Source organism: Peromyscus maniculatus, chromosome 6 (genome assembly GCF_049852395.1).
Source record: "Peromyscus maniculatus bairdii isolate BWxNUB_F1_BW_parent chromosome 6, HU_Pman_BW_mat_3.1, whole genome shotgun sequence".
NCBI classification, from domain to species: domain Eukaryota; kingdom Metazoa; phylum Chordata; class Mammalia; order Rodentia; family Cricetidae; genus Peromyscus; species Peromyscus maniculatus.
In genome coordinates this window covers 57,208,170-57,222,624 of record NC_134857.1, presented here as the reverse complement: position 1 = coordinate 57,222,624, position 14,455 = coordinate 57,208,170, and the positions used below count along the sequence as shown (strand labels likewise).

The window sequence follows — 14,455 nt, the reverse complement described above, 5'->3', positions numbered from 1 at the left end:
TTTAATTCCTACCTTTCTGTGTGTTTTTCATTTTTAGTTCATGCTGACAAAGATTTATAGCCTCTCCTCCCTGTGAAGGATGTACTCCCGACTTTTACTCTTAACTTGACAATATCTTTAAAGAGCTTTAATAAGGAATTGTCAAGATCAGGTGGTCATGTGGACCTGTCTTTGGGGGATTGTCTTGATTGTTAGTTGATTTTGGAAGAGGGCCCCACTGCAGCCAGCAGGCTTCCCTAGGCAGAGGGTCCTGGGCTGTATGGGAGTGGAGAAAAACAGCTACTAAGGATTCTTATCCTCATTTTGCTTTTGCTCCTGAGTTTAGACTTGATGCTTTAAGTTCCGACCTTGACTTCCCTACAGGAAAGGACTATGACAAGGAGTTGTAAGTGAAGCAAACCATTTCATACTCTAAATTACTTTTAGACAAGTATTAGTCACAGCAATAGAGATGAGGCAAAGCCAATTCTAAACTCTCAAGGAATGGTAACTGCAGGCAGATAGGTCTGTAAAGAGTTAATTAATATCATGTTTGTCTTTCTGAGGGAGGGCTGGGGGGTGGGAGGAGGGAGGATGGGGGAATCCGTGGCTGATATGTGAAATTAAGTTAATTATAAAATAAAAATATGTAAAAAAGAATTCATTAATATTTAATCAATCATAAGTGGGGATGAATTCCAGTATGAGTGTCTTTATAAAAGGGACACTATACCCCTGCTCCAACTGTGAGGACACACTAAACCTACAGACATTTATTGGCATTCCAGGAATATTGCAAATAAGAAACACTTGGGGCACCTTGTATGGCCTTGGTGCAGGGGAAAGCAGCTTGGACCTGCCTCAACTGAATGTTCCACGCTGTGCTGACTCTCCATGGGAGGCTTTGCCTTGGAAGAGGTGGGAACTGGCAGTGTGTTAGGAGGGAAGGCTGGGGGGCAGGAGGAAGGAGGAGAGGGAGATCTGTGGTTGGTATGTAAAATGGATAGAAAATTCCTTTATAATAAAAAAGATTTAAAAAAAGAAGAAACGCTAAATAGACTGGGACTTTTTCAACAATTTTTCAGCTTTGAAAACTAATATAAGAAACTCATCCTTGTTCTGTGTAGTGTGCTGTGGAAGCTTCTTAAGAAAGGCCCCTTGAATTCCATTTCACCATCGTTTCTCCTTTACACACACAAAATGAGAAATAAAAAAGATGTAGTTTCCACTTGAGGACTCCAGATCTGTTTTGCTGTCTTGGGTCCCTCACTAGAGTATACATTATTATTGAGCTAGATGCTTCTCTTTGACTATGCCAGGATGTTCAAGTTTAATCCTATTCCTTTCCCAAACTTGCTTTCCATTCCCCACTTTAGCAGGGAACATCACTATTCCCAAGCTAGAATTCTGACCTTAACCTCCAATCTGCCCTCCCCCTGGCTGTCTATAGAACCACCCACTGAAGAAAACTGGTTGTGCATGTGATTTATTGTCCAGACATGGCTTCTTCTGGCACTTCTACATTTGCTACTTGGTCCTGACCTCATCACATTTACCATTTAATGAGATAATCTTCATTATATTTACTAGCTGCTACTGTTTTTCTAAAATAAAGGTCTTCCTAAATTCATGCTTTAGCATACAAAAAGATTAATATGACATTCATCTTTTCTTCTCTAGTCACTAAATGGTTCCAATAAGTAATATTTTAACATAGTGATTATGATTTCTTAGAAAAACTATTTTCTTTTTCTTATATTATAATTATTAAATCCATACTTTATTAAAAAGTATTTAATCTAGAGCAAAAAACATTTTGCATACAATCATGCATTCTTATGTACTTTCAAGTAGCTATTCAATCATTTTAATATCTAAGAATATTTAATCTATCATTTTTAAGAAGAAGAAACATAAGAATTGTTAAACAATCATTGTAAATACATTCATAGCTAATATGTGGTCTATACAGATATATTTGGTACTGGGAGAAACATAGCATTTCTTTGAATTCTTTATGTTATGATCATTTTGAACTAATAAGTACTAATTAATTGTCACGTTAGAGGTTCAACATTGTAAAATGCAAACACAACTCAACATGTTCGCATTGATCTGAAGCAGGCTAATATAAAACGGGACCTCTGAAATCTCTCAGAATTACTAGTGCAGTGAGATGGCTCATCTGGTAAAGGTATCTGCCATTTGAAGACACAAGCCAGACAACCTGAGCTTGTACCCTGGAACCCATGGAAAGTTGGAAAGGGAGAATCAGCTGCACAAAGTTGACCTCTGACCTCCCATATGTGCTGTACACCTGAGTAACCATCTTACAACACACACACACACACACACACACACACACACACACACACACACACACACCATGCATGAAACAGATGTACAAATAATAATAAATTAAACTAAATTAAAAGAATTACCAACCAGACACTGGCTTGAACAGGTTTCCTAAAATTAAATGCCTAAAGTTTATAGTTACTTCCTGTATTATTAAAATTTACATTTCCCTACAGATTTAAATTATAGATGTAGAATTTTATCCAATTCACATTTAACCTTACAAATTTTATTTAATTTTAGCTGAGAAGAACAGCACTGCTTTGCCTGAATACAACTCATTTCTCACGCTCAAAGAAAACTGAACATATGGTGTACATGTTTGGCTGAAAGTATTCAAGACAACAGAATGCCATGGTAAGGGTGCATGTCACCTGACAAGAGACTTAGTATTTATTCTAGACATGAAAAACTGTCAGGGCTTTGCTGACTCTTTATTGGATCTCATTAAACAGCTTTCCAAGTCTGCTGATCAAACAAGGCCTGTAGAGAAAGCCTGATGCTCACACTAAGCACTTGTACTTAAATCTCTGGAGAAAAAAATGAGAGTAATTGGCCATTCAGTGCTTTTGGAAAATTATTAAAGTACTTTATCCTACCTACAAAGCAAAAAAGACTTTTAATGAAAATAACTTAAAAACAATAATGGGCACAATAACATTACAGCAGTGTAATAATACTTAATGATGCACAATTTTTATCATTATCTTTCTTTGCTAACAAACTACCCTTCACCCTCCAAATTTTATAATATGTCAGAAAGAATGATTAACTGGAACTCAAGAAATATGTCTATCTTTGTGCATATTTCTTAGTTTATGGCTCCGCATATTCACAAAGAACTCTGCAAGTTTACTGAGACACTATTTAGAAATTATATGGAGAAATATACCCCAGGTGTGAAAAAAGACTGCTTATACATTTACTTCTATTACAACCATCATTTAAAAAAAATCTGAGGTTATACACTCCTGGTGGGAGGTGGGAATCAAATTTTAAATTGTATTGACCATCACATCTCTCTAGATAAAAAGACACTTGGTGTACGCTTTTAATTAAATGGATTTACCATTATTGATACACAATTTTTTTTTGTAATACCTAAACATTTTTAATTGGACAACTTGTAAATATGTACCATTATACATAGCTTGCAATTAAGCTTCGAAAATTCCAATGAGGACATAGAGACACCCATTTTAAACTCACATTTTTGTATAAACACTGTTAGTGCATCCAGCCCTTAAAAGTCAATTTATTTCATTTGATGGTTTATAATTTGACTCTTGTTGCAAATGAGGGTGAAGAACTGAGACAATAATACCATTCAAAGGCTGCTGCTTCATGAGACCACAAAAGAACTAAAATATACTGCAAAATTGCAGCCTTGTTTGGAAAAATATGCCATTAAGCAATATAATTTTAACATTTAAACTGAATACATCTATATAACAACAAAACTTTCATTACATGATGGATAGTTGCCAAACACATTTTTTTTGTGTTTATGTTCTTTTTAAAATGTGTACGTCATTTATCTTTTGTGTTTATATGTATGTAGTGTGAACAGGGGTGTTAGTATGTGGATGGAGACACTTGTGTACAGGTTGATGTAGATACCCAAAGTTGACATCAGATACTCCCCTCAATTTTTCTCTACTTTATTGGTTGACTTGGAAGCTCTTTGTTCAACATAGACTTTACCAGTTAGGATAGTAAAGCTAGGCAGCTCATCTTTTCCCTGAGATACATGTCTCCCAATTCTTCATGAAATAATTACAGATAGATCTACACACACACCATTTACATGGGCTCTGGGCATCTGTACTGGAGTGCTAATGTTGCACAGCAGCTGATCCAGCTTTAGGTTTTTCTTTTCTTGTTTTACTTGTTATTTTTGTTGTTTGTTTGTTTTGAGGCAGAGTCATGATACATAGCCCAGGCTGTCTTAGTGTTGATCTTCCCATCTTTAAAATTTGAGTTTTGGTGTTCAAAGTGTGAGCCAGCATGCTGGGCTGCTAAGTGCTTTTCTTACCTATCATATCCCTATGTTTCAAATATTGAATGCGTAGACTCTTAAGTTATTTTAACTTTGACATAAGGACAGAATCATTACAATAACCATTAAGTTAATTGTATGTACTATAAATGTTTCCCATCACATTATATCTGAGTTACAGTCTAAGAGTAAATAGAACCTCATTACTTTTCTTCTCAAATTAGATAGTTCTTATATAAAGTAGCTTTGTGACCAGACAATGATGTTTTATCACATTTGAGTTTCATTGGCTATTGATTTTGAGTTTTAAAATGCCACTTATCAGAACAATATACTTCCACATCAACACCAAATCATATTCCAAAGCCCCCGGCCCCCCAAACAAAACAAGTAGCAATAATGTAGCAAGACTCTTATCTGTTGACACATTCAGATATAATTGCATAGAATCCTCATGAGCTGGCTTAAAACAGCACACTGTTCACATTTATCTTTGTTTCTTTCCCCACTGTTTCACCACTAACAAAACACAAATATTTCCCTTTAACATTCTTCTCAATGCTTTGTAAACTGTATATCACTCAGTTATTTCCAGATAATGCGAAATATTACTTCACCCATTTAATTCAGCTCATGTTTTCTCCTAGTGTAAAATATGGGTAAGGGTTGGGGCATTAGACAGATGATTAATGAAATTAGCAACTAAAAAAAATAACCTATAGTACAATAGAACTTCATACAGAACATACTCGTGATGAACAATTTACTTTAAATAACTCATAAATCTCAAGTACCTGTCTTCTTGATTATGCCATTTTTCTCTTCTCTGACCTTTGGTCTTTTCCCCCAAGTTTAAAGCCACTTAACCTAAATAGTTATATTGCTATAATCTTTATAAAGAGCCTACCCATCAAAACACAGATGACAATCTCCAGTCATTATTAAAAGTTACTTTTATAACCTTCTGACTTGTATACCATTACAGAATAATAGATGCTGAGTTTTTGTATTAAATTATATGTATATATTTTTAACTAATAAACTATCATTTTTTTCTCTTTTCTTCTGTCTCATGAGGTCCCCCAAAAATGCCTAATATGGGGTATAAAATGCACTGTTTTAACAACAAAATCTACATAGGCTTGGCAGAATACTTAGCAATTTTCCTTTATCTCTATGCCTTTCAACTTCTTCATATAAACTTACAATGATTAATTTCTCCAATTTCCTTATTTTGCAAGGCATATTAGCTTTGAAAACCCTCTTAAGGGACCAACAACTTACTGAGTCATCTTGTCTGATAAATGCCCCTTTCTCATCTAAAAGAACATGCAAAACTGACTAAATCCTGAGAACATATTATAACCTTATCTCAAAATATATAGCCTCCTGCTATTGTTTTATACTTATGAGTAAGTGTGGTGTCTCTGCATGAGTATTCCATGTATAAGCATGTTGTTGCAAGGGCCTGAAAAAAAACAGTGGATCCCATGGAACCATCTCACAGAGGTGGGGACAACGGAAACCAGGTTTTCTTTAAAATCATCAGGTGGTCCTAACTACTGAGTCATCTGCCCAGCCTAAAGAAATAATATTTTTAATTAACCCCTTGCAAAGTAGTCACCTATTAAATGGAAGCTGGTTTATGTCAAAGCAAATCTTTTCACATTAATTGTACATCATATTTCTTTTTCAGCTAAGCATATCTGTCTAGCTCCAATACATCTCTCTGTCTCATGGTGTGCTTCCACATGCTCAGTTCAATGTGTCATAGGCTTCTCTAGTACTTTGCAAGCACCCACACCATGTGTTTGTTTGTTTTTCTCTTGAGCACAGATCTTGATTCTTTCATTGTTTTTGTTGTGGCTTCTTAGTCCCTTCTTTTTCAGTTATTTTTAAAGAGTAGACTGATAGAAAATTTATACTGACTAAATCATTTTTGTGTTTTGTTTGTTTGTATGTTTTTTTGATAAAGCACAGTTCATCATTCTAAGAAACATTTAAGCAACTCAAACAAATACAAATTGTTCTGGAATACCTTAGCATGGATATAATGTTTCATTCCAATGAAAGAAAGAACAATTCTAAAATGCAAGGCCTCCTGGAATGTTCATTTTGCTTTCCCAATGAAGTTGTAAATGTCACTGCATAAGCAATTAAATTGTTTGTGATGCATGGTGGCTACAGGTCAGTGTTGCTCCTCCTCCAGAGCAACCACAAAGGCACCTTGGTAAACTGTCTCTCACACCAGTCAGTAGGACACAAGATACCCTAGGAAAGAGAGCATAGCCACAAAATGCAAAATCTCCTGGCTTTGCATATGTTCTGGAGGAGCCAACTCCTTAAATTCTCTTCGGTATAACACTTCTTCTAAGAAACAGCTTGTACTTTGGGATCAAGCTTACAGACCATATTGCTTAAAGCAACAGGAAAAAAAAAGAGCAAATGAAATAAGGATTGACTCTGTACTCACGAAATGCTCTATAGAATTCTTCAAGAGCCAAGTGCTTGTCAGCATTGAAGTCATCATACTTGAGCAGATCATACAAAGTACAGCCAGAAAGGTCCTTGTTCAGTTCTTCCTGTTTAATCACCTGGCAATCAATACAGTAAAACATTTATATTTCTCTTAATGCTTCTATATAATATAATTATTTGTAGGTAACAATCACATAATAGATTACTTTAAATCTGAAAAGCAGTAAAAAAAGAAATCAACGACAAACAGATTTTCATTATTGAACAATTATTTTTAACTACCATAATGACACAATTAAAATACAGCCTTAGACTTTGTCTAATCCTCACAGCACAATTTAACAAATCTGCACATTTTCTATTCAGCTTGCATTATTTGCTTTATTTACACCAACTTAAGGAGACACCTGCACAGGAAAACCATGCTCTATTCCTCATTGACCCATGTCGGAAGAAAACACTGTTGTGTTCTGTCGCGAAAAGTGCAGCATGCTGTGACGACTTCCTTCTTCATATTATTTGTGAAAAATGAAGTTAGATTTTATTTTCCCCTTATGCCTCAGCTCCTCTATAGCTGGGAGATGAGTCATTTGAGATTGGGCCAGACTCCCTGCTCACAAAAGAACTATTATGCAAATGACTGTTTCCAGGAGCCAGACAGAATTAATGCACCGATTGATAACAAGTCTACTCATGCATGGTGAGGCAAACCATCATTGTCATTCCTACTCTGTGTACACCCATGAACTGAGGTTCAACATTTTTATACTCTGATGATTTTGACTATTGCTTGTCAGAAAGCAGAGTTCACACAATTTAACAGACATTCCTACACATGGTGTGTCTCTGCATTGCTGTGTCCACGGTTCCTCAGTCCTTGGTATTCTACCACATACAGAGGCAGCAATACCTACTGCGTGTAGATCAGCCTCAGAATGGTTTGTTGTTCTCCTTGCTTTGAAAGGTGAGGCAATGCATAATATCTGTAGTCATCACGAGTATACTTGGGTTCTGCCAAAGCTACTTATTGGCTGCCTAATTTTAAGTTAATTCACATGACTCAATTAAAATATAAATACAAATAGTATACCTCCCTTCATATAGAACTAGTCAAGTATAATCAATTTGTGTAATATTCACTCAAAAATGGTCCTTTAACATTAGAAAGTCATTTCTCTTTATGTAATATATATCGCTAAATAATCTCCTGCAGGTTTTCAGGCATCACCTTGTGTGTGCTGTGGCTATGCATTCACATGTGTTTTTCTTCCTTTTGGCAAAACATAGAATTTCACATATATTTTGTTATAGAGGCAGCCGTTGGTCCCATTCTCAGGATCCTCTGGTGCTTTTAATGTATATTTTAACCCTTTGGGGGGTTTGGTGGCCCACATTGCATGACACTGCTTTGGTGGCTAAGTGTATGTTGATCCCATCTTCAGAGGAAGCTTGTAAGTCATTCCCACTCCATTCTGAATCTGCCAACCTTCACTTAAATTTTACACTTTAACTATCAACTATATTCTTGCAGATATTATAAAATTTTTATTGATTAAGCTGCAATTTGCAAAATAAGGGTGGGGAGGGCATAGTATTCTCTGGCATAACTGGTCTTATAAATAGATGCTGTAGATGTGATTATTATACCATATGCTCTACACATTCTAGCCACAGGGATTAACAATACTGCCTAATGGCTGAAGCCATCTCTGCTATAAGCCTTTTGGGAAAATAAGCCCTTCTTTTCCATTTAGAAGCAATGGATCCCTCAGTTGTTATCCATCTGTCATTGATTAGACTGCATATAACACTTTTGCTCTGGGCTGGGAGTTGGCAGTGCATCTCATCATGCCACACTGTGGTTTTTCCTGAAGATTCTCATTGTTGGTATTAAGGCAATATTTAGGATACATTAACACCAAAGTTTATCAGACATTTCTGTTTTAAGTACTTCTAAATCACATGAGTTTATAAATGGATAGATTGAACAAAGACATTGGGTTTAATTTTTGTCATTTTATGCCTCGTATTTTTTCTAATCTTTTGCTAAAACTGAATTCATTTTTAGACCTAGAAAATGAGTTTTCAGTTTTTTTGTACTTGATGGTCTTGTATATTTTTGTTTTTTCTAAACTGGATTATGATTGTACAGCTCAAGGTCAGCATGCTTCTGTAATCAGTATATATGAAAGTTTGGTTCTTTTATCTCTATAAAATGTCTATAGAATTTTTTAATTAATGCCATAATTCAGAGATAATTCAGTGCTTTGATATTGTATCATTTCTGATCCAGATTTTTTTTTAACTTTCTTTTTAGTAGATTATGTTCCCTATTCTTCTTTAGTCATGGACTTAATGGTTAGTTTCTAATTGTGATTCTTACCAGCCACTGCCCCAGAGTTTGAAATTTAGATTATGATAAGACAGCAAAAATTGTCCTTAACTGAGAGCAGAGCAAGACTCTGGGAAAAGTCACTAAGAGGTATATATTTGGAGAAATATTAGTTGAAAGAACTACTTTGCAAGGAAACATATTTAAAAGAACTATGGAAATCAGGCACTTTATGGAACTATGGAAAGACAGCAGCATGCTAGCATAGTCATAAGCAAATACCCATTTGAAGTCAAGAAGGAAAGAATTGTCTATTTAACCTTCTCCAAACTTGAGGCAGTGCATCATGGGGCAGGTGGCTCCTTTGTTGAAGAGAGATTGTGATGCCCTTCTCTTGGAACTTAGAGACAGACCTACCATGGAAACACAGTGCTGGACCAGGCACTCTAGTTTTGCTTCATGTTAACAGATTGGATGAAGCCTCTGGACTCAACACTGACAGTCGATGAGGAACTGAATCTATCAGCACTATTCTAAGTGTGAGATACACAGCACAGAGAAAAATCTCCCTGTGGTGGAAGGTGAGATGGAGAATGAACCACAGAAGTTTCCTTGAAATAATACTGGGCTCTCATAGTGAAACTCAACACTAGGCAAAACACAAAAGATCCTGTATCCAAGACACTCCATACTGATGAAGCTTCTGGATCTGCATTGTGTGAAAAGAGGTCTGCACACAACAGAGTGGTTTTGTCCTACCATAATGAAAGTTGAGGTGCAGGCCCGAGACACACCTAAGGAGACAGTAGAGATGGTTGTAGTTAAAAGTCCTTGGGTACTATCCCACTTAGTGCTCTCCTCGGTGACCAAGGCACTACCTCCACCATCGCTTCTCTAGATTTAGCTAGTACCGTCTGACGAATGACTCTGTCTGCATTGGCATAGAATAGATGTGTAAGTTTTTGAATTGCTGAGCATCTTATGGCCAGGCTTGCCCTAGTAAAACCCAGCAAATGTAAGACACAATGACCCTTGACCTCACGCAAGTACCTGTGGAATTTGCTAGATTTTTGGGATTCTTCCTAGTGATAAGCTCAGGCTTACAACCCTGGTAGGACAGATTTGCAATCTAGCCTCCATTGTATCTGGTAGGTATCTCAATCCATGGGTTTGGGTTCTTCTCTTTGTTGTGCTCTTATTAGATAGTTGAGCATTTCAGGGGCCTTAGTGGTCTGGAAGTTATCACTCCATCCCCTCATCAACCTCAGAAAGCACACAGTAGTCTCAGTGTCTGCCCAGGTGATGGGTGATGTCGCTTTTTATGCTGTGAATGTGTCACTCTGATCAGTTGATAAATAAAATGCTGATTGGCCAGTAGCCAGGCAGGAAGTATAGGAGGGATAAGCAGACAAGGAGAATTCTGGAAGAGGAAGGCTGAGTCAGCAGTCGCCAACCAGACACAGAGGAAGCAAGATGTGAAGGCAGAACTGAGAAAAGGTACCAAGTCACATGGCTAAACATAGGCAAGAATTATGGGTTAATTTAAATGTAAGAGCTAGTCAGTAATAAGACTGAGCAAATGGCCAAGCAGTTATAATTAATATAAACTTCTGTGTGTTTCCTAAGGTCTGAGCTGCTGTGGACCAGGCACAGGACACAGGAAAACTTCTGACTATACCCAGAAGAAGAAGAATGAATAGGCACTCATTCTGTGGCAAAGCTTGGGATATTAAAAGCAAAGGTTTTAAAGGTTTAAAAATATCTAACACTTCAATGTTTATAAATAAACCTTTCAAGTAATCATTACATTCCATAATGGAATAAGGTACCAAAATCCAACCATAAAGTGGTAATAGGCGAGGTCTCCAACAATGTAAATTAACTATTTTAAGAAACAATATGAACTTCAAATAGTGAGTAAAAACAATTGAATAATTTGTCATATAAACTTAGCAGAGAGATTCAACAGTTCTTTTGAATCAAACATAAATCCTGGAATTAAAAACTACACTAGATGAAATGGAAATCATCAGAAACAAATAACAAAACAAAATTAGCAAGTTTGAGGACAAACTAGATGCAAATATATATTGAACAAGGAAAAAATCAGGAAAATAAATAATTAAGCAGGACCAAAAAAGTTTAAAAAGTGATTTGACAGCATTAGATAACAAATATTAGATGACTGAGATTCAAAAAAGACTTGCTACTTTGAGTGGATTTGAAAGACAATTCACTGAGAACAAATGAAACAACCCACAGAGTGGTACAAACATCCAGGTAGAAAGAAGTCAAAGAATGACCTGAACAAAATAAACCCTAAAACATATTAATGAACCACTTCAAAATTAACAAGGGATTTAAAAAGTGGAGGGTGAAAGGAAGAAAATAGCCCAAAAGGGCTTACCAAGTTATTCTATAGTAGACTTCTTTGAAGAAACTGTCAAAGCAAAAAGAAAGATGAATAAGACTGCCATAATGAAGAAGGAGGAGGAGGTAGAGGAGGAGGAGAAGGAGAAGAAGAACACATGGTTTATGTACTAAGTAGTCAGGCCACAGTCCAAGAATGAAGTTATGCAAAGGGAATTCTGAGTGCTTATAATAATGCTCCCTCCCCCCCCCACACACATACAAAAAGGAAAAGACAAATGTCTGGTGACCCTTGTTTCTTAAAAAATGTGGAACTGTTCATGGGATGTGCTTTCATGCCCCTCCCAGGTGTAGCACATAAGAGTGAGTTTAATTTAAATTATTTATTGTAACTGGCTATTTTTGTTTATATACCTCAATGCAAAAACATATTTTTTGCCATGTGCAGCCTGTCCTTGTGATTATATACACCTTTTATTCATAAGAACATTACTACATAACTCAGATAATCTTTCTTAACCCTCAGTATATAAATTGATGCTTTGAATAAAATTGGCTATTGCATGAGACTTTAGTCTGCCTCATTTTTAGGCTCTGTTCTCCAAGGTTCCATTGTCTCTAAGGTGGTTATCACCAAGCCAAGCCTGTCCTCCTGGTATAAAGGAGAACTTGGGCTATAGCTCAGTGGTAGAGGGCCTTTCTACCATGAATAAGGCTTTAAGATCAATCCTCAGTAAAGCAGACATACCCACACAGCACAAACTCTCTCTTTCTCTCTCTCTCTCTCTCTCTCTCTCTCTCTCTCTCTCTCTCTCTCTCTCTCTCTCTCTCCCTCCCTCCTTCCCCCCCCCTCTCTCTCTCCCTCCTTCCCCCCTCCCCCCTCTCTCTCTCTCTGTCTCTCTCTCTCTCTGTCTCTCTCTCTCTCTCTCTCTCTCTCTCGAGAGAGAGAGAGAGAGAGAGAGAGAGAAACACACATAGTAAGACACAGGACATATTAGCGATGAGGGAGATAATGGAGCACAGATATTCCCAAACAGTCAGAAGCTGAACAAATATCATCTCAAGTTTTATATAAAATTCTAACAGAAGTTCTTCAAGATGAAAGGGTAAAGAGTGAGTACATGATAATTAAATTGATATGTTAGGAGAAAGGCAACAGAAGATGTAAAAAGTGCCATCAAAAATGAAAGTTTGGGAAAAAAGTCGAGTACACTTGTAGTTAGTAATTATGTTTTTCCCCTGTTGTTCTCTCATTTTTAAGATCATTTAAAGTATCTGCTTATAATCAAAGGATAGCTTTTGTGGGTCTTGTGAAAATAACAAAGCAAAGTTTCATATTATACTTTTCCAGTCTGCTTTCCATTGCTGTGATAAAAGACTGACCAAAACCAACTTGGGGGACGGAATTTTATTTGGCTTCTGCTTCCATATGAGAGTCCATCATTAAGAGAAGTCAACAGAGGAACTCCAGGAAGAACCTGCAGGCTGCAACTCAAGCAGAAACCTTGCAGAAATGCTGCTTACTGGCTTGCTTTCTCTGGTTTACTCGGCAACTTTTCTTAACACACAATGCACAAAGATCTGGGCCCGTTCACATTAATCATTAATCAAGAAAATGTCCCACAGGCTTGCCTATAGGCTAATCTGATGGAGACAATTCCTCAACTGAGGTTCTCTCTTCTCAAATTCTGTGGTTTGTGACAAGTTGACCAAACAATCAGCACTTTGACACAATAAAAATTATAAGAGTCAAAATATAACAATGAAGACAAATTAACCATAAAAGAATGAGATAGAAATAGAGAAACTGCAAAACCCCTAAAAATAGGTAACAAAATGGCAGTAATAAACAAATGCTAGATCATAATACAGTGTAAATAGATTAAATTTTCTAATTAAAAACAGAGTGATTAAATGTCTAAAAATGAAAAGCAAAACAAACAAAAACAACCACATGCTGCTTACAAGAAAGTGAGTCATATTTTAGAATATATTTGTGTTAAAAGACAAAGTGAAAGAAATGTATTCTATTTAAGTAGATGGTTTTAAACAAGCAGTAATAATCATATTTTTGTCTATGAAAATAAGCTATTCAAATCAGTAAAAAGAAAAAAAGTAAAGACAATTTACAATGAGAAGGAAGTTGGCTCTGATAAATTAAAAGAACTCTGAATATAAAAGCATTAAGTATCACAGAACTCAAGTATATAGAGGAATATATTAGTACAGATAAAGCGAGTCACAAACTAAATACAGGAATATCAGGTACTTCAACACCCTACATTCAGTGATGGGCATAATATCTTGACAGAAAACCAACTAGGATCCCAGAACTAAACTACACCTGAACCAAATGGAGCTGACATTTATATGCAGTACATTCCATACAGCTGCTGCAGAACTCATTTGATGAACAGTACATTGAAACTTTCTCTAGGATAGCTCATATAGCTGTTCCTAAAATAGTACTGATAACAATTTTAAAAACTTAAACTTGTGAGGAAATTATTTAGAAACCTCAATAGAGCAAAAGTAGAAATCAATAGCATAAACATCTTTGGAAACTTTGTAGATATATTCAAATCGACATTATTGAAAATCTCACAAAATTAATTCAAACTTTAAAAAAATTGAAATTTATTAAGACAAACAATAATGGAAAATAACATACTCAAATCTCAAGGATACAGCAACATCAGTACTAAAAGCAAATTTTATAGCAGCCACTTACATGAAAAAAGAATAAAGATCTCAAACAATTATCTTATCATTGCATTTCAAGGAGCTAGGAAAACAAAAAGAAAACTGAAAATTAGTAGCAAGAAAGTAAGACAGAAGATCAGAAGAGAAATAAAATACATAGAAGAAACCATACAAAGATCCATTAAAAGGTAGTTTTTTTTTGTATATCATTATTTAAATAAAATAAACAAATCCTT

The 14,455-nt window shown here is 35.9% G+C and overlaps 1 protein-coding gene across 4 annotated transcripts in view; it reads right to left on the bottom strand.

The window, feature by feature from the left end:
• Fstl5 (follistatin like 5) overlaps window positions 1–14,455 on the bottom strand; it is a 596,430-nt gene that overhangs the window by 259,588 nt on the left and 322,387 nt on the right. For all 4 annotated transcript variants that reach the window (XM_006972666.3, XM_015990071.3, XM_006972669.4 and 1 more), the window contains exon 6: window positions 6,810–6,930. In XM_006972666.3, the coding sequence (XP_006972728.1) occupies window positions 6,810–6,930 (121 nt within the window). The remainder of the gene's footprint in view (window positions 1–6,809; window positions 6,931–14,455) is intronic.